At 43.6% G+C, this 26,867-nt stretch overlaps 1 protein-coding gene across 3 annotated transcripts in view; it reads right to left on the bottom strand.

Moving 5' to 3' along the window:
* Window positions 1-393: 393 nt before the first annotated feature.
* The window catches only part of RCAN2 (regulator of calcineurin 2), a 260,250-nt gene continuing 233,776 nt past the window's right edge, over window positions 394-26,867 (bottom strand). For all 3 annotated transcript variants that reach the window (XM_038554239.1, XM_038554240.1, XM_038554241.1), the window contains 3 exons: window positions 26,422-26,595; window positions 22,471-22,642; window positions 394-2,978 (listed from right to left, as the gene is read on the bottom strand). In XM_038554239.1, the coding sequence (XP_038410167.1) occupies window positions 2,818-2,978; window positions 22,471-22,642; window positions 26,422-26,595 (507 nt within the window). In that variant the 3' untranslated portion in view covers window positions 394-2,817. The remainder of the gene's footprint in view (window positions 2,979-22,470; window positions 22,643-26,421; window positions 26,596-26,867) is intronic.

Genomic DNA, 26,867 nt, shown 5'->3' on the forward strand with positions numbered 1-26,867 from the left:
CTGCCTGTGTCTCTGCCTCTCTCTGTGTGTCTCTTATGAATAAATAAAATCTAAATAAATAAATAAATAAATAAATAAATAAATAAATAAATAAGGTCCTTTGTACATCTGAATGGGCCTCTCAGACCAAGATGGTTGAAGCATGAAAATGAAAGTTCCCCTTATCAGAGCCCAACCCATCCCTTCAGGCCTTGTTCAAATTCCTGTTCCTTTGTGAGATGGCTGCCAACCAGCTTACCCCTTGGCTCCTTTCATAAGAGCTCAGCTAAGTCAATCTCATGTGTTGGTGACTTTTTGTAACGACTATCAGCTGAATTGCACTCTTCCACAATTACCACTCAAGAATAGTCAGCTCAGACAGACAACACACAAATTATGCTACGTGGACAAAGAGTCATTCACCAGGTATATTTGAAGCCTAAGCTCTTTGAGCTATACACGTGCACAAATGATTCAATTGGTGGAAACCTCCCCTTTCCCCTCCATATTTCAACTTTCAAACTGAAAATCGTGCTAAAGAGGTTTGCATAATGTGCGTCATGGAAATGCTGAGGCAATTCTGACTTCTTTTCGCAGTGCAGGAGGCTCCGCTGACACCCTTCGAGGAGTCTTTCCCATGTCTGTCCGCTCTCCTCGGAAAAGTTCCTCTTTCCCCCCTCCCCAGACCCAACCTAATGAAAGAATTACTTGATCTGAGACAGAGTCACATGGCAACTTCACAATAAATTTCACCAAGACTAACCACTTAGGTCATACACTCCACTGTGGTTTTATTTTGTGATGACAGCATGGTCATTTTAACTTTTGCTTAACTTGGCTGGAAATGACTGATGGTATCTGCTTCAAAACACTTAAAAAATGATTTCCAAATATTTGTTTCTCATCCAGCTGTCTTTAGAATCTGCATTCTGAAAATTCTGAGTAGCTTGAAAAGTCAAATGACCCTCAGAAGGCTGAGAAGAGACTCAGCACAAAATGGCTGATGGCTGCTGTTCTTTCTTAGTCTCAAGAGCCCAGAAAATATTTCTTCCACTAGAGGGAAGCATTTCTCCACTAGACTAGCTTTCATTTGTGACTGAAAAACCAAAAACTTCCACAGCAAAGGAAAGTCAAAGCATTTGCTTATTATACACTCCTCAGATTTTATTTTTAAAAGGAGCCTTCATTTTTCTTATGGAAACTCAGGGTTTTACAAGCAATGCTGTCCTCAGTTTCACCTGTACTGTGTCCAGTACTATATTGCTATATTCACAGTAGAACGGACTTTAATTTCTGAGTGATCAGTCTGTTTTAAGTTTCTCATGAAACTAGCATACACCTTAGTCAAAAACCACAACAATCCTTCCATAAGTTGGCTGTGTTATTGTTCTCGTGTGTTTTTCTGAGGCTTGGGTAATGAAAGTATTTCCCCACTCCCTTGTAACTGGCATTTGCATTTAAAGTAATTCATTAATGTACAGGAGTAGATGAGGCCTTGCACATATAGCAGAAGGTAATGGTCTTATAGGTGTATTTTCTGTAATGCACTTCGGGCTACAGAAATAGAAATATCACATGTGACGAAAACAAATATTTTTGAGCAACATGGCCATTGCATGAGTAGGATTGGTATATGTTTGTTTATCTACCATCCTTTCCTTTTTCAAATCCTCAGTGGCCGCTATGTTCTGGAGATTTAGCTTCATCCAAGTTGTCTATGATGGACATTTGCATCTTCACTTTATTTAAAAACAAGTATTCTTGATAGCAAAGATGTTGGCTAATCATTTATATATTGGCATGAGAAGTTTGTGCCCTTTCAAAATTCAGCATTATCCATAATAGAGTGTAATATTATCAGATTATCTGCATTAGTATATGAATGCATTCATAAGCAATGCACATATTATGTTTTTAAGCAGCTAATGGCTGAACAATCACTAAATAAAAAACATCCAGATTTTAAAAGCACAGCTGAAACATTTGTACAAATATACAAAGAGAAAAAAACAATCATTCAGACACCATGAAACTTTTGTAATAAATAGGTTTGTCTGAAATCGGTCTATATCACCCTGGACAAGCCTCCCCAGTGAGGCTGGGAAAGTACTATATGGAAGTGGTGTTCAAAATCTACTGAGGAATATCTTTGGGGCCAAGCTCAGTGTCACCTCCAGGAATTTTAACAGAGCTATGAAGTACTGACTCAAAATGGTGGATATACCCAGACGTGTTGAGCTGGATGGTGCTGATAATTTTTCTAGTCTAGATAGGACATGGCTGGATGCTGACAATCTGTGAATTATAGTATATCCTCGAATCATGAAAATAAATGCTGGTGATCATGCATGTCCTGGGAATGTCGGGATGCAGAGGACTGAGTGAGACCAGATAGGGATATCTCATGCAGTCAAAGTCAAGTTTACTTATGGTCCTACTTACGTGGCCAGGAAGAAACAACGCACACACGTCAGGACTGGGACTGAAACAGATCACAAACAACACGGGTGCTATTTGTTACTGGTGTCTCTGGCTTGGATCAGCATGAGAGAATAAAGATACAGGCTGTGCTGATTCTTTAATAAGAAAATACTACCTTTTTTTCCTAGAACCTTCTAAATAATGGATTACACTCGATGGGTATGATATGATCAGGAAACATATCACCTTTTCCTAGCCCTTTTGTCCGAGAGGCTTGATTACAAGGAAGGAGTCTCAAACAACCAAACACCCAGGGATTGAAAGGCAATTATTTTTTTTTTCGACAAACAAACAACAGAGGGAAAAAAAGCATGATAAAGAGGAGACAGATATTATTGTTGAGGCGGAGCGGTGAGCTCAGTTGGACACGGAGGGTGGCAGGCCAGGACGCCGGGTTTGGATGATTTTTGGCTTTGGGGAAGTCTTTGGATCCTCCTCTTCCTCTATGTCACTGTCACACACGTGCACGACGACACTTGGGGTGGACTCAGTCCCTGCATGGAGCTCATACTTCTCTCCTGAAAGGCAAGAAAAATGGGGGTGATAAAGGGGAAGGGAGCTCAAAGCAGATTCTTTGGCAATGTTTCTGCTGGAAGTAAGGCCATTTTACAGTGTCTTGGGAAACCTGTATCTTATCCAGGAATGGCATGGGGCATCACAAAATGGAAGGAGATTGCTCTGTTACTGTGTCCCTGCTCTACCACCTATCGATCATACAACCCTGCTCGGGCACTCACCCTCTCATAGCCTCAGCATCCTCAACTGTAAACTTCAGTGTGGTCATAACTACAGCCCACCGAATCGTGGTGATGACCGAGTGGGTCTGGCAGCTAGTTCTCGGTTTCTCTTCTGTTTCCCATCATCGTTGCTAATTGCTGAGTGACCTTGAGCCAATCGCTTTATTTTTTCACCTTCTTGATAGCGCAGTCTCTAAAGCACACTTTTATCGCAAGAGCTGTCACAGGATGGAATAAAGCGAGATCATCACTTGTCTGGGATTTGTGGTGGTTCCTGGGGGGACAGGGTTAGATAGAGGACTGTCAAGGTGCCCTCAAGTTCTAAGAATCTATCCTTGATTGGCTCATCTTACAGCCAAATGGCTGTTAGGCGACTGGCTTCCTGTCTTTGTTTCGCTTCAGGAGGTATTACAAGAGCACAGTCCAGTGGCCACGTGCAGAAACAGGAAGTATCGCAACATACCATGGGAAGCACCAGGGTGACAATGTATGTCAAGGACTATGGTACCAAACTGTAAGGAGAAAGTCATCCTGAAAGGCTTCCCAGGGGAGGTGACAATTGACTTAGGTCTAAAGACAAGTAGAAGACCTCCAGGTGGTCGGGCAGAAGGAGGGGGCATCCTCCATCTGCATGCTTTTATAATTTTATTTTATTTTATTTTATTTTATTTTATTTTATTTATTTTATTTATTTTATTTTTTAAAGATTTTATTTATTCATGAGAGACGCAGAGAGAGGCAGAGACATAGAGGGAGAAGCAGGCTCCTCGAAGGAAGCCTGATGTGAGACTCGATCCTGGAGTATGGGATCACTCCCTGAACCGCTGAGCCACCCACGCATCCCATCTGCATGCTTTTAACTTCTCAGCTTAACTGTTCACATACTCATCTTAATCTTCTCCTGACATCCCGCCCTTTGCTCTCCATCCTTCATGAATGGGGAAAATCTCAAAGTAATGTCTCCCAGACATCCTCCTGGTCAGCGGCTTTCCAGGTCTCACTAGATCAAGTCCTCTTAGACCAGGACAGAAGACCCAGCACAATCTTTTACCAGTTACAACAGCCACATCCTCATACCTACTGATAAAGGACATTTTCAACTTTAATGTTTGTGGGGAGGCTCTGCTCCTGGCCTCCCAAGGAGGCTATACATGAACATTTACCAAGGTCAAAATGACTAGGCAAAATGTCAAAGTATGGGCTGTATTTCTGTCCCAGCACACATTGTAAGTCGGCTTCATTAAGGAGGGCACACGATGAGATGAGCACTGGGTGTTATATGTTGGGAAACTAAATTTAAATAAAAATTTAAAAAATTAGCATGAAGAGGAAAGAAAACAAACAAAACCAAAAAGAAGCATTCCAAATATAAACATAAGAGAAACAACAGCAAAAAAAAAAACCCCTCCCTGCTTCCCATAAGATTAAAGTCAGACAGCCTTGCACATACTAAAAACATAAGATAAAGTCTGTTGCCCTTTGTTGTGATGATTCGTAACTCTTTATGCAAAAACCACATATAACCCTACTCCAAATGTTCCTTCCCCGGAGCACTCTCTGCTTTGTAAAGATTGTGTATCCTGGGCAGCTGTCCTAACTTGGGCTCAAATAAAACTCTTTTCCTTTCCCTTTAAAATTTTAAAAAGGTTTGTTCAGTTTTGCCTTGACACTACCAACGCAGCAACTTTTACGTGGCATAGGCTCACCTCGTTTGAGAGTTCCACTAAAACCTGCCTGCCTTCCAGAACGAAAGGTGGACAGTACCCAATCCAGTAGGCTTGCCTCTTCTTTCTACTCCCCTTCCCCCAGTCTGTAGTAGTGGAAGTGTAGTAGTGGAAAGTGGAAAGTGTAGTAGTGGAAAGTGCCCCTCCTGGACAGGCAAGGGAGCTGGTACTGTCATTTCTGGTGCTGGGGGGAGCATCCCTGGTGAAAGTAGCAAATGCTTACAAGATATAGGTTTAAATTCTAGGTGCTGATAGTGTGGAGTGAGAGCACTGCTAAAATCATGACAAGCTCTTCTAAGTGATGCTGGGAAGGATGGCTGTGTTCAGAGTCAGCTATTGTTATGGGTTGAATTATGCCCCCTCTTCCAAAGATGTGGAAGTCCTAACCTCCACCACCTGTGAAAGTGATCTTATTTGGAAATAGGGACCCTAATCCAGAATGACTGGTGTCCTTATAAAAAGGGGAATTAGGATGAAGGCACTCATGTGGGGAGAATGCTGTAGTATGAACACTGGCGTTTTGCTGCCACAAGACCAGGAGCTACCAGAAACTGGGAGGGGGGGCCTGGAACAGATCCTTCCCTAGTGCCTTCAGGGGGAGCGAGGCCCTGCTGACACCTTGGTCTTGAACTTATAACTGCAGAACTTGAGTCAATAAATTTGTTTTTTTAAAAGATTTATTTATTTATTTATTTATTTATTTATTTATTTATTTATTTATTTATATTTATTTATTTATGAGAGAAAGAGAGAGAGAAAGAGGGAGTGTGAGCGCATGGGCTGGGGGGGTAGAGGGAGGGAGAGAAGCAGGCTTCATGCTGAGTGCGGAGCCAGATAGGGGACTTGATCCCAAGACCCTGAGATCAGGACCTGAGCCAAAGTCAGATGCTGAACCAACTGAGCCACCCAGGAGCCCCTACATTTTTTTTTGAAGATATTGTTTTTTAATGCTCTACTTTGTACTTTGCTTTGTGGCAGCCCTACCCAACTAATATAGCAAAGTGCTGCTAAGTGTATTCTCTTTCTGTTAAGAGCCAGAAAGAGAGGTCCAACACAGGTTGGACCGCCTCTGATCCTGGTGTGTAGAACAAAGGCTTTCCTGGGTGAGGGCAAGGGATATTTCATAAAAATGGAGTGTTTCAGCTCCAATATTTCCCTGGATATTGGCAGGATCCAAGAGGGACAGAATTAGCCAGAGAAATATGGCTCATAAAGACTCTGTAATTTGAAGTCTAGATTTGCTGAAACTGTAGGTAGAGAGAATTGTGTCAGCAAGTATGAAATCTTTGGCATAAATGGACCACTTTGGATTCAGGAGAGGACAGTGACAAAGTCAGGGGACATGGAGCAGAACCAGGAAAGAGACACCTGCCTGCGTCATCCATGCTACGCTTTGTTTCCCTGCTGGGGAGCAGGAACTGATAGCAGGAACCTAAGACATGGCAATCCACCCCAAAGTCATTCTAAGGCCAATACTTAGGGCTGTGGTGCACCTATCAATGCTATTTACAGCTTAGCATTATCCTTTAAAGTATTTTGCCATTTTTATCAAAATCTCGAGGTAAAAGGACCACTTCAGATGCTGCTAAGAAAAGGAATCGACATGAAACCAGCTCTTGCATCAAAGGCTCTGCTCTGGGCCACCGATGGGCAGACCTGGTTGGTGGCATCTTTAAGCAGCGCTTCCCAAACCCCTGACACCTTATTGGTAGTGCTTGTTAAGAACAGAATTTACTGGGGGTGCACCTGACAGGCTCACTCAGTTGAATGTCCAATTGTGATTTCAGGTCAGGTCATGATCTCACTCAGGGTGGTGAGATTGAGCCCTGCCTCAGGCTCCATGCTGGGCAGGGAGCCTGCTTGAAATCATCTCTCTCTCTCCCTCTGCCCCACCCCCGATATAAATAAGTAAGTAAATAAAAAAAAAAAAAGAGTTTATTGGTATGAGGATGCAACCCTGCAAATTCTGACTTAGCGACATCTCCTTTGGTACCCAGCACGCCCTCCCCTTGTTACCTTGTGTTTCTGGGCGGCCAGTATTACGCGGGGTTGTGTGGCAGGCAGGAGGCTGTGATCCTGCTGGGGTGCTGGCATGCACCTAACGCGCCTCCTCCTTCCCACTGTTCTGCATTTCATGGTAAGTGATAAGGGTGCGGGTAGAGGACAGAAGATAGGGATGCTGAGGATGCATAAAGGAAAAGCAGCAAGGACTCCGCATCAGCGCTGCAGCCACCCCCTGCCCCCAGCCAGCAGCACGATTCCTCTGTGGTCTTCTTCTCATCTTTGCTTTTGGGAGAAAAATGAGCCCCTTGAAGTTCCACAGCAAACAGTGACAAATTCCAGGGTTTCCAAAGGAAATTCCTCTTTCCTTTGGGAATGCTTTGCATTGGGGGAGGGGACATTCCTTTGGGAATGCTCTCCAACGGGAGACAGGGAAAGGAAAGAGTACACCTAGGATGAGGTCATTCTTCTTTCTGCGCACAGGATTTCTTCGAAGTTCTCCCAGTTGGGAGAAGCATTTCTTCAAGAAACACTAATGCCTGCCAGAGTCCTGAGCTGTGTCCTGCTAGTTGTGACGCAGGGTGAGGTGGTGGCAGTCTCAGGATGACGGGAGACAACTTGCCATCCATCACCCAGCGAGTGTGGAGACCTGTGGGGCCCAGGAGGTGAAGGGGTGGCAGCAGGGACCCCAGCCAGGGGGCTGACCAGACATCCTGCCTCTTTCCTTATTGTTGGCAAGAAGCTAGTTACTAGCTTTATATATGTTTATATAAATATATAAATATTTATTTATGTCTAGGTTTACATAGTGTTAAATATACATAATGAAGCTAGCCCTTTAATTAAGCCATTTGTTTGTCCTGGCTTGGATAAAGAACATTCCCTTAGAGATACCTATAGTTGCACTGTGTTTACGGATTCAAACCTGAGCGCTTCCCTTTCAGGCCAGGGGTGCTGGGGGTCCACTGAGGACGGGACAGGAAAGCCCAGGGCAATGTTCTGTGTGGGGCAACTTTCACATCACGCACGTTGAGCTAACAGTCAGATGGCTCGGTAGTAGAGATATTTTATTGCTGTGATCCCATTAACTCTGACATTTCACTGTTCTATTTTTGGAAACTTTCTTACTATCAAAATCCAGTGAAGCTTAACAGCTGCTAAGAGCCCACAAAATAAAAAGAAATTGCTTTAGTGTTGCTGGATTGAATTTTTTTGTTTTTTCCTCTCTTTCCCTTCCGGCTTCAGCTAATTCCTCTACCACGAGGCCTGACGTCAATGCTGTCACCCTGCATGGTGACCAACTGGGCTTGGCAGGGGACAAGGAGCTCAGGGTGGGCCAGTCCTGCCACACTACACTAGGCATGGCTGGTGTAGCATTTCTTTGAAAGGACTAGTGTTGGGTCACCCGTTCATACTCCCAGTCCTCAAATCTGTATTCAAACTGTCCTTTCACCTGTGAGCAGAAAGGAGGGCCAAAAGCCCCCAGAGAGCATGCTGAGCAGGATTTTCCACCTACCCCTGTGAAATGAATTCCCAGCCAAGCAAATACAAAATCCTCTAGCACATGGCCAGAAGTTAAATTGTCATTCAGGCCTTTGGAAGTGACGCAGGTGTGGCCACTGTTCAAAATGGAATGCCATGTCCTGTAGCCTCTTTTCCCGAATGGATGGAGACAGTTTGGTGACAAGGTCCCGATTCCTGCAAGTCTGGGGGAAGTGGAGGGGTCTACGGGCTGCTTCCTGGTCTCAGGTGGGAGAAGGTCACACCCTTGTTCTGAGCAGGGGCTGGTGGACGAGGTGACGTGGTTCTGGAACATTCAGAGAGACAACCAGGTACCCCTGGCAGTTCTCCACCAAAGGCTGCCACCTTTGGCTATGGGCTAGGAGTTGGCCTCTTCTTGAATTCTCTCTAAAATAATCAGTGTGATTATGCACGGTTTCTAAAAATCAGCATCATGAGATGTGTTAAGGGCGGGAGACGTTCCAAAGCTACATTTGCACATATTACGGCAGAGCTGAGACTGTTCAGATTCTTAATAAGAAAACTCTTGGGAGAGAAGGAAAGGGACACCCTTCTATGACTTGAGTGCTTCCTTGGGTGGTCCTTATGTGAACCCTGACAAGGAGATGGAACCCCCGTCCCAGAGGCCTGCAAGACCACAGAGTTGAGCAGGCACGAGGCTAGGGTTTGCTTTATGCCTGCGTTGCTGCCATTCCTTCCTGAAGATTCTCTCTCTGTAACATCAGGAGCTCTCCATTTCTGTCTGTCTGAGATGCTATGTCCTCAGCCAGCATCCGGCCTTGTATGGCAATCTCTCCGAAGATCTCCTACCCTTCTCCAAACTCGCATATCCAAAGTAGAATTATTTATGTTCCCCATCAATCTATGTTTCCTTTCCAGCTATCACAGTTCTCTGGGAGGTTCCATTTTCTAGGTGCCAATCTGTAGAGCTGGTCATCAGAAGCTTCTCTGCCACTCATCCATAGTGGTTAATCCATTCCTGAGCATTACTCAATACTGCTCTGAACATTTTTCCATTTGCTCCCTCACTAGCCCCTGCTTGTAAGGCTCCCTCTCACAGTTCACCTACTTCCACCCCGAGGACTCTCAGCTCATTTCTCCACCACAGGAACTAATCTTCCTGCCACAATAAGTTTCCTAAAACACCATTTGGGGATGTCACCTCATCCCTCACTCACTCACTTACCTCACTTACTAGCGATGTGACCCTGAGGGGGATACATCACATTCTGTGCCTCAGTTTTCCTCAACAGCAAAGTGGGAATATGACAACCACATCACTGGATGCCACAAGATAAAGAAATATTCACCAGGGAGTTCAGAAAGCCCTCCTGAGATGCACGGCATGATTATTTAAGGTGACGTCGTGGTCATTGCTGCTGCCCAAAATAATCTCCTGTTTTCAATATGATGAACCCCTCTAGTCACACCACAAAGCAGTTAAAGAATTAAGCAGGTGAATAATCACCAAAAAGCTTCTACTCAGTGGGGTCACTGCTGTAAACAGCAAAAGGGGTGAATGGTGACTTGCCAAGCCCCCAGTTCCAATGAACAGGGGAGTGTCGTAAATTCTGACCCTCAAGATGGAATGACCCTTACTGTCTTCACCACAGCCGCCCCTTATTGGTAAGTTCATCTCTTTCCTCTCTCCTCACCTGCTCCATACTTGTGTTCCGATGAAAAAGAAAAGCTTAAGCTGGTTTAAATGAGATATATTTCTTTTTTGGAAAAACTTGTTTAGAATGCCTAATTATATCACCTTTCATATTATACCTTAGTTGTTTCATCTGGTGATGTCTTATATCCCACACTGCTGAAATGGTGGTTTTGGTGATGGCTGCAGCTTCAGGTACAGAAAATTGCTTAATAAATATGTTACTGATTTATGAAGGGCACCAGCCTTGGTCGTTTATGACACACTTGTACAACGTCCGGTATGTACTCACACGTGAATTTCTCTTCTCGTGTTTAACTCGTGTAAGTTCTAGCTTTTCAGCTAAGCTGAAAACCAAGTCAAGGCAAGTACTTACTCCATTTTCAGGGTACCGGCAGCGCCAGGACACAGGAGGTGTCGTGGAAACGCTGCCATCTGCTTTACACATGGCATCAAGTGTCTACTGCTGAGCCCTTACTAAATGCCAGACACAGCTCTAAGCACTTCACGTACGTAAATGGGATATTTAATGATGACAACAGCTCTGTACTATGGGTGGCATCCTGTCTACTTTATGCAGGAGGAAATGGAGATCACAGAGGATGTAAATGGCAGAGCCAGGATTCAAACTCAGGCCTGTCTGACCTCAGAGAACATGCTCACGATCACTCTCTGGCACCGCCCGGCTTGACTCCCACGTTTGACAAGAGAGACTGCTGAAAGGGAGTGGAGTTTGATTTTTACTTTTAATACATCCTTAAGGCAACTTATATCTTAGTGAATACTTGTTCTCTTGCTAAAGAGGAACTATTTACTCCTCCTGTATCTTGCCTTTTTTTGTTCTGGCGGATTGGTCGTTATTTTTAGGCATGGTCTCCTTGACAATGAATCGTCTCAACAGATAACACTTATTCAGTTATGACAAGAAAAGGACTGTATCTTATAAATTGATTTGACTTACGTCTCTTATGGTGGCTTTGGACTCTGGCAAAAAAGTCTTCTATGTTTCCTTCTGGCTTTAACTTTATCATCTCTCATATTAAAGGTGAATTCTCAGTAAGAAAGTTAGCGTCTCAGCTGATTGGCTGTGTTTCACAATGAAGGTCATACTATTTCTTGCTAAACATTCCTCTTCAATACCTAACCAGTCTCTCATGGAGGACTGTCCCTACCGTGTTCCCTTCCCTCAGATCTGGACAGGCCTTTCTCACTGCCTCGACTAATACACTGGGGCAGAAGTAACCAGTGTGGATTCTGAATTAGGTCACAAAAACACCACACTTCTACCTTGCTCTGGCCGGATGCGTGTGTCCAGAACCTTGCCTCCATGTTGTAAGGGAGTCCAGGCAGCCCATGAAGAGGCTCACATGAAGAGGAACCAGGGTCCCTGACCTACCACCTGTCTGAGCTTTCAGCCAACATTCACACCGACGCTCCAGGCATGTGAGTAAGCCACCTCAAAAGTTGACTTGCAGGTCCCTGGCTAAGCTATCCCAGCAATGCACATGGAGCAGAGATGAGCTGTCCCCCTGAGCCCTGCCTAAATAGAAGATGTGTGAGCAAAATAAATGATTGCTGTTGTTCCAAGGCCTTCATTTTGGGACAGTTTGTGGCAACTGATAAGTTATGGGTCATACAAGTTCTTTTTGTTCAGAGTAAGCAGAGCCACTCTGAGTGGAAATTAATTGCTTGTGCCCTATCCTCTTTTCTCTGCTCAAGTGCTACATTGGACTAGATACCACACCTTCTGTCCTTCCTTCCTTGTGGATGAAGCTCCCTCTACTAACATGCCACTTGGGACCTCTCTCTCTTTTGGGCTGCTTTCTCCTATGGAAGCAGAGTAACAGCACTGGGGAAAAGAACTGAAACTGCTCAGCTCTCCCTCTCCACTTTGATCTTTGGGCATCCCTGCCTGCAAAGGGCCAGTGCCCTGCTCCACTCTTGTCCATGTACTAAGGCCAGCAGCGCAGGAGAGCCCACCCCATATGGGGCCGTTTGCAGCAGGCATGGGGAGTTGAACTGCTCTGTCTGGCTCCAGATTTCAGCATTGGGAAGCCCTGGATAGAGCTCAACTCAGCTACACCCTCGGCTTCAGCACTGCTTGGCATTATTCATTTCCTACCCTATTCCTATCTAACCCTCAATGAGGTCTAAACCGAATAGGGAAAAAGGCATCCGTTATTAATCTGCACTGAATTTTAAGAGTGGATGATGGCTTATGAAGGCAAGTGCTAAGAACATTTCCAACAGGACCCTTGACCACAGAACCATGCTGGATTGCGTGCCACACACTAAACTTTGATTTAAATTAAGAGCCCTCTATATTTGAGTAAGATGAAGAAGGGAGAGTACAGTATTAAAACAGTTTAAAAAAATAGAACAGGGATCCCTGGGTGGTGCAGCGGTTTGGCGCCTGCCTTTGGCCCAGGGCGCGATCCTGGAGACCCGGGATCGAATCCCACATCGGGCTCCCGGTGCATGGAGCCTGCTTCTCCCTCTGCCTGAGTCTCTGCCTCTCTCTCTCTCTCTCTGTGACTATCATAAATAAATAAAAATTAAAAAAAAATAAAAATAAAAAAATAGAACAGTTTCAGGCTTCTCATAGTTAGAAGGCATTGCAGACCCCTTTTTTCTTGTGAATGTGCTACTTTCAAGAGGAATTAGGGAGCATCCATCTGATCTATGGAACAAGTAATATGGAACTTCAATGTGTTCGTTTTACTGAGCATGTTGCCTATTGGTGGGATTGAAAATAGGGTCTGAGGGGAGAGTTCAACAGAATTGGAAATGTGCTTGAAAGGTGCTCACACTTAGATTTCCTTTCCTTTCATGTACTAGGTTTAGGACTTAAACGTGGCAGGGTAGGGAAGGCAAACAAGGCTGCCAAGCCCCACTCTATCACGTCATTGTCAACCACAGAGACCGAGGGGCCTGGCACCGATGTAGCTCTCAGAGGACAGAGATGGGGGCCACCTGCAGGAAGCAGGGGTGCAGTGATCTGCACTTCCTTTCTTCCTCCCAGATACTGGCTCGTGTCTGAAGTCACCATGTCTTTTAACCCTCTCTCAATCCTGGCAGAGCTAATGCTGGTTTGCTTTCAGGCCAAAAGTATTCCCCAAGAGGAGGAGGAGTTCTAGTGGAAAACATCAGGAAGTTTCCAAAAGCTGTACCACTCCCCCCCAATGCATGATTTAACAGTATTTTTAGGTTTCTACCAGCAATCTCGTCTTCCACTATGGTTTCAAAGGTAAGGAAAGAGTGTGCGTGTGTGTGCATCTGTAAGGGGGAGGGGAGCTGGTGACAATTCAGTGGACTGCTCCCCCCTCTAACCCTCTTCTGTCTACTTCACGCTGGTACCTCTGACCTCTTCTAGGAACTCCTTGCCTCTGTGTTTTTCCTGCATTTGAGAACCACCTGATAAACAGAGCAAAAGTGTAATTAGTATGTTCTCAAACAAGGGTGCTGAGTTCCCAGTGGTGTCTGGGAATGCAATAGGGACTTCTTTTTTAATTTTAATTTTTTGATTTTCACAGGGACTGCATTGCGTGTGGATACTGGCATTTAGTAGGTGATGCTCAAAGATGCTAAATGGACTGCAATGTGTAGGACTGTCAGTTCCAAAATATCACAGCTTTCACACTGAGAAACATTGAGCTAAGAGCTTAATGCAGACACACTTACATTTTAATAAAAGACTAAGATGTGGTTTAAAAATCAAGTGACAAAAAATAGGTAACACAAACTGAGCATTCACTGAGTCCTGCGTTGGACATATAGATTCATATGGGTTAGCTCATGTGAATCCCGCAACAATATGATTTTACTGTTGAGGAGGCACAGAGGGATTAAGAAAGTTTATCCAGGTCACACTGCCAAAAAAAGATGGTTCTGGACTCAAACTCACATCCCGAGTTTTAGTAATCATCGTACAGTAAGAGAAATATCTTTCTTCATTTTAGAGCCTCACCAACAGCTACAAAATAAAAGAGGAGGTAACCCAGGGCAGAAGGGCTTACTGGAGACTTGTAAAATCACAACTGTCTATTCACAAGGTCAATCTGGGAGTGGAGAAAGAACTGATTTCCTAAGTAGAAGTGGAAAGAGGATTCTCAATTAAAACCAATATTCTAGGGAGGAAGAAACATTCCAGAGAGAGAGATGTCCTTTGCAAATTGTTTCTCTCCAATGCCTTTGTGTTTCCAGGAGCTCATCATATTTCATTTTGAACAGTGCTGTGGGTGGTCTTGAGGATGGGGTCAAATCACTGAATGGCAACTCTGTCCCTTGTCCATCTTGGAACAGCTGCTCCTGTGAAAGAATGCTGTCTAAGCTTGGGGGGTAAAGCATATGAGGCAAGGCAGAGACCACCCCAAGCCCATGTAAAGTTCAGAGAATGAGCTCACGTAAATAGCGACCAGCAGTGCCACAAAGGACAGACATATTGTTCTTGCTGGCTGGTAGACACTATTCCAAGTGCTTTCCATACCTTAATGCATATACTGGCTCAGGAAACATCTCTTAGAGGATGTCCTGCTAAACAATACTGCTCAGAGCAGAATGAGCATAGCACCCACCATGGATTTGGTAGTTCCTATGTGCCAGGCACTGGGCTGGGTACCTCAAGTATATTAACCATGACATTGCAAAATGTTAGAAATCATCCTTTCAAAAAAAAGAGGTGCAGAGAAGTGAAGTAAATTGCTGAAGGTCACCTCCAACAAGTGGAGCTAGGACTCCAACTGAGGTATGCTGAGGCCAAAGCATGACCACCATATTGCCTCTGCCGTTGACAATTATGGTTGGTGTGGTGCAGGAAAAACATGAAGGTGGCGGCACACAGGCTTCTCTGCCTCAGCAGGTCTAATATGAGCTCATGTCAGGAAACTATTAGCCATATAAATGATGAGGGTTCTTCCTCCTTACCTCCCATCCTCAGTCCCGACCCACATCAAAAGAGGAAAACAGAAGAGCCCTTGGTAGAATGGAGGGGAGGGAGAGATGGGGGCATGGAAGAGAGGGAGAAGGAAACAGAATGCTTCTATGGTTTTGTTATAAGAGGTGTTCTATTTCAGTAAAAGAAAGTTTGTTTGCCTTTTGGGGGTATCCCTCTAAGACTGGATGAGGGGGGCCATGGATCTTTATTTCTTCCGCAGTCACTTAAGACCTAAAGTTCTTCACGGGGACAACCGATTGCCTGGAAACCTGAATTCATGTCTGAGACAAAGAAGTGGAACCCTACAGGGAACGTGTGGACAAGGGAGACTAGAGAAACCCTGGAGGGAGATGGAAAAAAGGAGCTCTCTGAAGCCTGTGAGGTGGTGCTCATCCAGAAGGGGCCAGAATAGTAGCAACATAAGGACAGAGAGAGAGACCTGCTTGGTCAGAGAGGCGTGAGGTTTTCCTCTCTGGAAATGACCATCCTATTTGACCTCTCCCGATAGTAGGGGCCTGGCTAAGGGCATAGCTCTGGGCATGGTCATGTGTCTTTTCTATTATTCTATCACGTGCATATTTTACCTATGAGAGAAGAAAGAAGTATTTTATATCGCTACTCAACAGTGATTAAAAATAATTGTGGCGTATATGCTGAGAAAAACCGCTTATTAAACATTTATTTTTCCCTAGGAAAATTCTTAAATCATCAGTTTTTGTTTGTTTTTAAGTAGGCTCCCCAACCAGGGTGGAGCCCCACTTGGGGCTTGAACTCACAACCCTGAGATCAAAGAGTTGAGCTGAGATCAAGAGTCAGACTCTTAACCAGCCAACCAAACAGCCAACCCAGGTACCCCTCCACAGAAAATTCTTCAAAAGGAGATGGAAAATTCTGAGCATGTGGTCTGGGATCACAAATCTACGTGCTTCGGATGGGGAATGATGGAAGAGATCACGCAAACGGGAACACTGGAGCCTGACTGTTGTATTTGCTTTTTATATTTGCGATCAGAAAACATCAGTTGTTGAACAAGAACTGAAGCTTATATAATAGTCATACCACACGCACCCAAAATATAGGTGTTCGTCTATATTTAAAAAATGGAATTTTCTCTACCTTTGAATCAATGAGCCTGGAATAGAAACTGTTTCTTCCTTGTAAGTTACATGAATTAATGAAATATATTTTCCATGAGGAGGAACTGCTGTACGCTAGGCAGCAAACCAGCAAAACTGCTCTACTATGGCATGTTTTGATGGAGAAGAATTTGGGGAAAAAAAAAGGCTAAATATAGCAGATGTTCCCAACTTGAAACTTGGGCACCATTTTAAGCCCTCCTCTGCAGTTAACTAAAATTAAAATTGATCTCCCTAACAAGAGCTAAAAATAGCAGGAGGGAAAAAAAAGGGATCGACAATGACTTTTCATATCATTCCCTGCAGGCATTTTCAGTGACAATGAACATGACCTTCCAGAGCCATCCTAGAGAGCAGAATAAAGGCTGGCATTTCACACCCCACCTCTGATTTACCACCCATTTAGTACATCGTAACATCTTTGTGTTTCCATTTTTGCTGATTGGTATAGGTAAGCTGTCTTGCTGGGCTGGGTTTTTGTTCTTCCTATTTTGCTTTATATCTGAAAAGAACAGCACCATCCTCTTTTGGGAGTCAGGGATAATAGCTATAAAATAAACCAAAATAAATATTTGATTCATCCTCCACTTGGTCAAAGCCCATCTTGTTTTGTCTAGATGATGGGGAGATGACTGGCTTCCTTAAATTCTCCAGGAGAAGAATGTCAATGTGGAAGGCCTCCGTTTTATAGAGCTGGTAACTGTCCTTTAAAGAGCAGAAGGCAGACTCTGATCCCGGCGGTCCCACAAGGCGGTTGAGAGAAGCACCGAATGGGTCGTAAAGCCTGACGCGGTGCCTGTGTTTTAGGGCAGTGCCAGTAAGCACAGGAATAAAAGGTGGAGGAACACAGTGTGTAGGTTGCTTTGCATTTTAACATTTTAAAAATTTCCTTTCACATCAATCTTGAATTTCTTCTACAGAAATTAATTTTGCGATTCCAGAGATCTCTCTGGCTGCCCAAACTCTCCACTCTCCGGGTGCCGGCTCCATCAGTTCTTTCTGCTTCTTGCCAGTGGTAGAGGAGCCTATTTTAACTTAGCAGCTGTGCATCCTTGGGCAAGTTACTTAACCACTCTGTGCCTCACAGGCCTCAGCTGCATATATGAGGAGAATAGTAATTCTTGTCTCAAAGATTCACTGTGAGCACTCGAGAAGGTAATATAGTAAGGTATCTAGAACACTGCCTGGCACACTGTAAGCCCTATATATGTTTTAACCGTTGTTCCTGTTTAGAAATTTTCCCCCTGGGGATCCCTGGGTGGCTCAGTGGTTTAGCGCCTGCCTTTGGCCCGGCGTGTAATCCTGGAGTCCCGGGATCGGGTCCCGCGTCGGGCTCCCAGCATGGAGCCTGCTTCTCGCTCCTCCTGTCTCTCTCTCTCTCTCTCTCTCTCTCTCTCTCTGTATCTATCGTGAATAAATAAATAAATAAATCTTTAAAAAAAATTTCCCCCTAATTTTATCTATTTGACTTACTTTGGATCAAGAACAGAGCATACAGTCATGGGGACATAGTGAAGAATGTTTGAAATTGTACCTCTCCCATTTTCCTGGGTATAAACTTGTTCTCACTGCAATCAGTAGAAGCAGACTTGCTCCTGCAGGGTTAGGGGTGTGGTCCCTGTGTCCTCAGAGGTGTTACAACAACCTGTTAAGGATTTGCAAGGAATTCTACAGGCTTGGGTTTGATCATGGCTCCACTGTAACTGTGCTCTCTGTGCTTATTTCAGAGCCTCTCCAGAAGTTCCAGGGAGCACCAGCTGCTCCTGTCTGGAAGAGGGTCATCAGTGCTCCTTTCCTAAAGAAAGGGAGCCCTGTTTTGCTCCTGCTTGTTGGAGCCTCCATGAAAGTGTCTTAGTAATGCACATCCTTGCCCTTTAGGGCTGGACACGTTAGCGTAGCCGTGAGCCAACTGCTTTGCAGAGGTGATCCTCACTCAGCCTGAGCCCTGTCTTGCTCTGGATCCCTGCCCCATGATGCTCTTTCTTCGGACTAACTTTGCTCATTACTTTTCCATTCCCACATATCTTCTCAGTCACTCAGCAATCCCGATTTAGCGGCATTAGTCACTCCTGCGAAGCAAACCCCCTTCCTTTGAGTTGCTTTCTCTGCTCTTATTTTACTGGGTTTCTGCACTCCCGGAACTGAGGCAGCCACCCCTTAACATGGAATGAGTTATAATTCCTTACTGAAATGATTCTGCCAAAGGATTAAAAATGAATTTCACGTAATCTTTTTTTTTCCTCCCAAACGGAAATGCTCAAAGTCCTCTACTTGGAGAAAACATTAATTTAGTGTTGCCTGACTCAGTCTGGCTAAAGCCATAAGCAAGCAATAATTTTCCCAGTGAAGAAATTATCTCTAGGCAGGCTCAAGACTCTTATATTCATTCATTCATGCATGCATGCATTCATTCATTCAATATTTATTGAGCATCTACTACCCGCAAGGTGCTACCAGGTGCTGGGAGTACCAAAGGTCGAGAAGACAGTGAGTTGAACAATAGAGAATTACCACGAGAGGAGTGCATGGGCATTTGTGCAAAGTGCCATGAGAGGAGACTGAAGAAGCAAGTCTCTGCCTTGGCACCGTGTGGGGAGGGGAGCGAGATGGGCATGGGAAGGACACGGGTGTGGCTGTGCTTCTTCACTGTTGCGGCTGGAACAGCCACAGAGACCCAGGCTTTTAATATAGCCTCTGTGATATTTTCAACTCAATTGTTGGCTACAAATCATCCATCTGTGTGGGTAAGGAAGCTTCAAGGACACAGGAAAAGGACAAATGGATAACTAAATAAAGAGAAGCAGGCTTGAATTGCTGGCAAAGAATGGAGGGAAAGCTATCCCAGAGAATACACGCGAATTGCAGGTGTTCTACGGGACACAGTAGCAGAAGACCTTCACCCTTAAAAAGCAGAAGACCCTCAGCATTCGTTCCTACACACATGGCGCACAGACCTTCATTTGCACGCCTGCCAGACCTGGGTTTGGCTTTCTGAGAGTCAGAGTGGTGTGAGAGGTAACTGTCCAATCAGGGTTAGGATAAATGTTTGGCCAGCGTCATAGCAGACTAGGTCTCACGTCCACTGAAGCCACCAGTATCCTAAGTCAAAGGCCATGGGATCTTGCCATGTGGCGGAGTCTGAAGAGCCAGGTTTGACACTTGAATCTCTGCCACCTGCCAGCTGTGCCACCTGGGGCAAATTTGTTCATCTCTCTACAGCTTAGCATTCTGATCTGTAAAATGGGGATATTAATAATTGCTCTCTCTGTGTTTAGTGCAGAGCACTTCAGAGCACGTTTACCGGGTAAGGGGAAGCCAGGCTCATAGGTTAGCAGCACAACTAAAAGGCCTGCATTTTTAACATTGCTGATAGGTTATTCACGGCTCTCAAAAGAACTCCCTTTGTTCCTCGGCCTCTTTAAGACCATTTCACCCTCCTTCCTCCCTCCTCTGTGCAACGCTCTGTAAGCATCCCTTCTGAGGCCTACCTCACTGCTACTCCATCCATTCCTTCTGCCTGCCTCGGCCCTGGGTCCCACGTGACCGTGGCAATGTCTACCAGACCTGGGACTCAGCTCCATTAGCCAGTGAGGGTATCTGAGACCCACCCTTATCTCGTCTTTGCATCAAGCTTTGTGAACATTAACTACAAATGCATTTTCTTTCCCATTTTGGATAAAAGGATTTGAATTTACTGGATTACCAGCTCCAGGTGAGTGGACCTGAAGCCAGCTGGGATCTGATGGTCAGGAAGTCTGACTTGGTCTGGGGCTCCCTTATACACAATGAGGTAGGAAGAGCACTGCCTTTAGAAGCCCCGGCTCTATCACTGGCAAGTGATTTTTCCCCTGTCTGGGTCTCTTGGTTTCTCCTCCTGTAAAATGTATATTGGCCAGTGACTCCTACACATCCTCCAACCAAGACCTTAGTGATTCTCTGTAGCTCCGCTTCCTGACATTCACACAACTGTACAAAGTGTTCAAATGTGTCCTTGTCAGTATCCGTGCAGGAGAGTCAAGCTGGCAGCTTTGAGTACTTTGGCTCCCGTCACTCCATCTGGGGCTGTGCTGGCCTGCTTCTGGAGTGTCCTGAATTACTGTGGGAAATGATTTCACAAGGCTTGACTTGGGCAGACCAACTTATTTTATGCACTCTACATTTAGTCATATCACAGACGCAGCTCTTTGTACAAGAAGTACACATTGGCTCAGGATTCCTGTATGTGGACTAGGCTTTCAAAGAAATAGCATTTCACAAATACCTCTTTACTCTTATATTGCTTCTTTCCTCATCTCCTCTTACTCAGGCACCTACTACTTCTCGCAATGGCTGAGGGTGGAACCCACGGCCACTGCCTCGATGGCAATTAGGAAGGAACCCCAGGGAGCTTGCTCTTGGGAGTGCTATCATTTAACTTTCAGGTCACACATGGGACAGTCATTTATTCTCTGCAGGGAGAGCTTTTTACTCAAGTCAGCCTCATCCTAATCGGAGGACCCACTAGGGTGATCTTCATTGTTTATTTGTCTGGGAATCTCCTGTGTTTAGCACTAAAAGTTCTCAGGAAGCCCTCAGTCCTGGGTGAACCAGAACAGTGGAAAACAGTGGTTCACTCAAGACTGGTTGCCATGGGTGGTCACCCTAATAACCAGGGTCCTCAAATTTCTGTGTATGTAAGAATCATCGTGTGTGGTGATTGAAACTGCAGACTCCGGGGTGGGTGATTCTGGTCCAAGTGTCTTCCTGAGCACACTAAGAAATACTGGTAAAGAACTCATTATAAGTTAATCATTGCTGTTCTTTGTCACTTTGCTACCAATGGTTCTTGAGAGTTCTGGGGAGCTTTTAAAAAATACTAATGCCTGAACTTGACCTGAATCAATTAAATCAGAATCTCTTAGGGTTAGGGTATAGTCAGGGCACTGGGATTATATTTTAAAAACCTCTTCTCACACCAGGAGAACAATTAGTAGAGAGCAGACACAAAGGGCATTATTTACCCCTGGATCCACAGTGCTTAAAACCTCAGCTGCATCTAGCTTCAGCCCCTGCACTTCCCACCATTTCCCCTCCTGCTATAATATAGGAAAAATACTGTCAGCTGAAAAAGGAGGCTGAGCCAATAAAAAACAAAAGGATTTCTTTGGGGTCTCAGGATTGCAGCTTGGGGAACCCAGATGTGGGCAGGAAATCAAATAGTGCCCCTCACCCCAGGGAATAAAAATCAAATATTTTTAAAGACAAAAGGGAATGCTTGTACACGTTGTTTACGAAGAATTTTGATGGGTGCTGGTGGCAAAATATCTTGGCTGAATATGACTGGTTGCTAAGGTTGTTACTAAGCAAAATCTCTTACTATAGAAAGTTGCAGCCTGCATTCTTGGAATATCATATATGGTTGATCCCAGATCAAAAGTTCATGGTCCTACTGGGTAAGGATGTGCCCAAGTCCCATCTTCTTAATGAGCCTTTCGCTCCATTTTAAAACCCCTTGACATAGGTGACCCATTTCACCTCACCCATCACAATACTTGGGAGTATTTTCCCAGAGGGGTGGCAATGTCTGGTAAAAGTAAGGATGATGTCCGTTCTACGTATAAAATGTAAAGAAATTTTGGATCAGTGCATAGGAGATATATACAAGGATGTTAACTGTAGCTTTGATTGGAATGGCAAGGAAATGAAAAGTTGAAATGTCCAAGTCTGAAAATTGGATGAATAAAGTGTGATGGTATATTTGGCCAGTGGAATACCATACTGCCCTGAAAATGAGAGAGAGTCTGAGCCACATATACCAGCATTGGAAGGAAGTGACCATAAGATTTTCTTTAAGGTAGAGGCTACTGTGACAGGCTTCTTGGAGACCTAGAGTCTTCACCTTGGCAGTAAGATTATCTTGTTTCAGAGGCTTCTGGGGCTTTCCTATGGCAACAGAGTAGCCTCATGATAGCTGGTGGAGCTTATTTTGTCTATTCTGAGAAAACCAGAGTATACCAGAACATACCAAATATGCCACAACTCCTTATGGTATAGAGAGGAATCTCATACAAATTAGGTAGCTCTTTTCAGCCTCAAAGCATCTGCACTGCAATGCAGAAGCTGCATGGATAGACACTGCTGTTAAACTGGGACAAAGTCTGATGCTGCCTTCGCATCCGTCAGCCCTCTGGCTGTCCACACGTTGCAATAAACCCATTAGAAATGCCCATGTTACCATGGGCCTCGGATTTCAAGGTTGTTAATCTCATTTGGCTTTTCTGAGCGGTTGACAGTGTTTATTTTCCAAAGGGGTCACAGAGCATACCTGGTCCTAGTTTGGCCACGGCATAGAGGAGGTCATAGTTGAGCACTGGGGTGGCATCACTGATGGGCTGCCAGCCGACGGGAGGAGATGCCGGGGGTGAGATGAGGAATTGTTTGGCGGGCTGTGGTGGAGCCAAATGTAGCTTGTCACCGTCTGTCTCTGGAGTCTGAACCTTTCAAAGAGAAATGGAGACACAGTATTCATCAGGGCCTCAGATGTGCCGTGTGGGTACAGGAAGATGCAGAGTCTCATTTTGAGCCTGTGACAAATGAACCAATGAACCAGGCTATAATAATAATCGCTACTTAGCATACACCATATGCTCAGTTATCTTATCTCATCCTTAAAACAGTGGATATCAACTTTTAGCGTGCATAATTACTTGGACAGCTTACGAGAGCACAGACGGTAGAGCCCGGCTCCTGGAGTTTCTGATTCAGCAGAGCAGGGGTGGGGCTGGAGAATCTGCACAAGTTCTCAAGTGAGGCTGATGCTGCTGGTCTCTGGACTCCTTATTCCCTCCTGTTTTTCCTCCTTTCCTCTCTCTCTCTCTCTCTCTCTCTCGTTCTTTTTTTTTTTTTTTAAGATTTTATTTATTTATTGGAGAGAGAGAGAACAAGCAGTGGGGAGGTGCAGAAGGAGAGAAAAAGAGAGAGAGAGAGAAAGAAAGAAGCAGACTCCCTGCTGAGCAGGAAACCTGATGCAGGGCTTGATCTCAGGACCTGGAGATCATGACCTGAGCCAAAGGTACCCCTCTCTCTCATTCTTTTGAGGTGATATTCATGTAATATGAAACTAAGCATTCTAACGTGATCAGTCAGTGGCATTTAGTACCTGCCCAGTGCTGTGCAATCACCACTTCTACCTAGATCCAAAGCACTTGTATTGTCCAAAGGAAACCCTGTACCGATTAAACAGTTACATGTTTGCCTCTTGTCAGAACCTCGCAACCACGAAACCACCAATCCATGCTTTCTGTTTCTATGGATTTACCTATTCTGGACTTTTCACAGAAATGGAATCAGAATATGTGACCTTTTTTGTGTCTAGCTTCTTTTACTTAGCATAACATTTTCAGGCTTCATCTGTGTTGTAGCACACACCAGTGCTTCATCCCTTTTTATGGTTTAATAACATTCCAATGAGTGACGGACCACAATTTATTTGTTCATCCACTGATGGACATTTGGATTGTTTCTACCTTTTGGCTAGTGTAAGTAGTACCACCATGAATATATGTGTACATATATTTTTTTGAGATCTATTTTCAAGTCTTTTAGGTAATCTATATACCTAGGAGTAAGTATTTGCTGGGTCAAATGGTAACCGCCTGTTTAACTTTTTCAGGAAACAAGTAGGGTTCCAATAGATTAAAAACTGAGGTTTCTACAAGATACACAGTTACTAGTAGCATGAGATTCAAACATGGATCTGAGACCAAAGTCTAAATTCTTCTTCTTTTTTAGTTTTTATTTTATTTTACTATATTTTATTGTGGTTAGAACATTTAACAAGAGATCTATCCTCTTTTTTTAAAGTTTTTATTTATTTATTTGAGAGAGAGAAGCAGGCTCCCCGCTGAGCAAGGGGCTCGATCCCAGGACCCCAGGATCACAACCTGAGCCGAATGTAGTTGCTTTAATGACCGAGCCACCGAGGCACCCCAGAGATTTACCCTCTCAACAGATTTTTAAGACTATAATAGATTTTTATTGACTATAGGTACAGTGTTGTATAGTGGATCTCTAAAGCATGTTCATCTTGTTTAACTATAATTTTATAACATTTTCCCTTCTCCTTAGTCCCTGGCAACTACCCTTCTACTCTTAGGTTCTATGAATTTTGTGAATTTAGATCCCTCATATAAGTGGAATCATGCAATATTTGTCTTTCTGTGACTGGTTTATTACACTTAGCATCATGTCCTCAAGGTTCATCCGTATTGCAGAGGGTCCATACTATCCAAAGCAATCTACAGATTCAATGCAATCCTTACCAAAATCCCAATGGATTTTTTTTTTACAGAAATAGTAAGAAAACAATACTAAAATTCATATAGAACCACAAAAGACCCAAATAGCCAAATCAACGTTGAGAAACAAGAACATCATACTTCCTGATTTAAAAATATATTACAAAGCTACAGTAATCAGAAGAGTATGGTACTGGCATTGAGACAGACATATAGACCAATGGACATAGAGAATAGAAAGCTTGGAAATGAATCCACACATATGGTGTCAGCTGATATTCAACAAGGGTACTAACAGTACACAATGAGGGAAGGACAATCTCTTCAACAAACGGTGTTGGGAAAACTGGATATCCACATACAAAGGAATGAAATTAAAACCTTACCTTACACCATACACAAAAAATAACTCAAAATGGATTAAGGACTTAAAACATAAGATCTGAAACAGCAAAAATCCTAGAAGAAAATATAGTGGAAAGCTTCATGACACTGCATTGGCAATGTTTTCATAGATATGACATCCAAAGCACAGGCAACACAAACAAAAATAAACAAGCAGGACTGTACCAAACTAAGTCTTCTGCACAGTAAAAGAAAACTATCAACAGAGTGAAAAAGCAATCCACAGAATGGGAGAAAATATTCGCAAACCATTTAGGGGATAGGTTAATCTCCTTATCTATATATAGGATAAAGAGTTAAGGAACTCCTATGATTCAAAAGCAAGCAAACAAACAAACCCCCCAAAAAACAAAATAAAACCTAATAACTCAGTTAAAAAATGATCTAAGGACTCAAATAGACATTTCTCCAAAGAAGATACATAAATGGCCAACAGGTATATGAAAAAACAATTTAGGCCACTAAGCATCAGGGAAATCAAAACTACAGTTGAAATATTGCCTCATGCCAGTCAGGATAGGTATTATCAAAATCAAATAAATAAATAAAAGACAACAAATGTTGGCAAAGATTTGGAAAAATTGGAAAAACTAGTGGGAATGCACAATGGCACAGCCACTATAGGAAACAGTATGGAGGTTCTTCGGAAAATAAAGCAATAGAACCACCATCTGATTGAGCAATTCCACTTCTGGGTATTTATACAAAAGAATTGAAATCAGACTCTTGAAGAAACATTAAGACTCCTGTTGCACCTCTATTGCACCACTATTCACAATAGCCACGATAGGAGAATAATACAAAATGTCCATTGACGGCTGAATTGGCATCTACATACAATGAAATACTATTCAGCTTTAAAAAGATGCAAAGTCTATGTTCTTTTCAGTGTGTCATCTTTGTAGAACTAAAAGATAGGGACAATGCTTACTGACCAATGAGATGAATTAAGATAGATCTAATATTATTGGACATTGATTTTCTATTGCTGTGGACTCTGCGAGCATTGCCAAGAATTGTCCGTCCCCTTTTGGAATACCTGGCATTTATTTCTGGATGAAATAAAACACAAAATTAATCTCCATACGTTTGTGATCTTTTCTCATGAATGGGAGTCACTGGAAATGCACAGAGTCCACTAAATACACACAGTCCAGTTCACTATGATATAACTGAAATTTTAATTATAAACCTGCTAGGAAGTTTAGGAGTAGTTGTGAATAGACTGTTCTTACTACAACTACCAGCTGGTGTTTACTGTGCAATTACCAAATTCCAGGCATTCTAACACACAATAGTTCATTTAATCCTCCTAACCACAGTCTGGAGTGTGTATCATCCTTCTCATTTTATAGGTGAGGAAAGTGAGACCCACTGAGGGTATGTAAATTGCCCAGGTGAGAACCCAGGCTGTCAGCCCTCAGAGCCTGATTTCTAAACCTCTGTGTTGTCCCTGCCTGGGGATCCATGGTATAGGTTTATTTCTTTGTAAAATAAGGAGAACCCGAATGTAGAAAGGGCTCCATTTATAGTTTTAAAAGGCAACAAATAATGTAGAGCAAGAATTGCCTTACCTGTGCAAAGTAGAGTTTTAATTTTTTCCCTCTGAACTGGGTTTCATGAAGCTCTATCCTGGCTCGGGCTGCAGACTTGGGATTGCTGAAGTTTATTCGGACACGTCTGAAACTCTTAAACAGCTGGAACGTCACACAGTCATCGTAAGTCCGAAACAGACCCTCAAATTTTTCCTGGTAAAAAAAAAACACAGAAGAAAATCCACTGGTCATATATCTTGCATGATGACTGATCTGACACAAATAACTAAGTAAATAAGTAACTAAGTAAATAAATAGGCTGTTCTTAACATAGAACACACATAATGTATTTTTAAATTTAAAGTTAATTAATTAACATACAATGTACTAGTTTCAGAGATAGAGTATAGTGATTCATCAGTTGCATATAACACCCAGGGCTCATTACATCACGTGCCCTCCTAAATGTCCATGACCGAGTTACC

Source organism: Canis lupus, chromosome 12 (genome assembly GCF_011100685.1).
Source record: "Canis lupus familiaris isolate Mischka breed German Shepherd chromosome 12, alternate assembly UU_Cfam_GSD_1.0, whole genome shotgun sequence".
In the NCBI taxonomy this organism is placed as follows: Eukaryota; Metazoa; Chordata; class Mammalia; order Carnivora; family Canidae; genus Canis; species Canis lupus.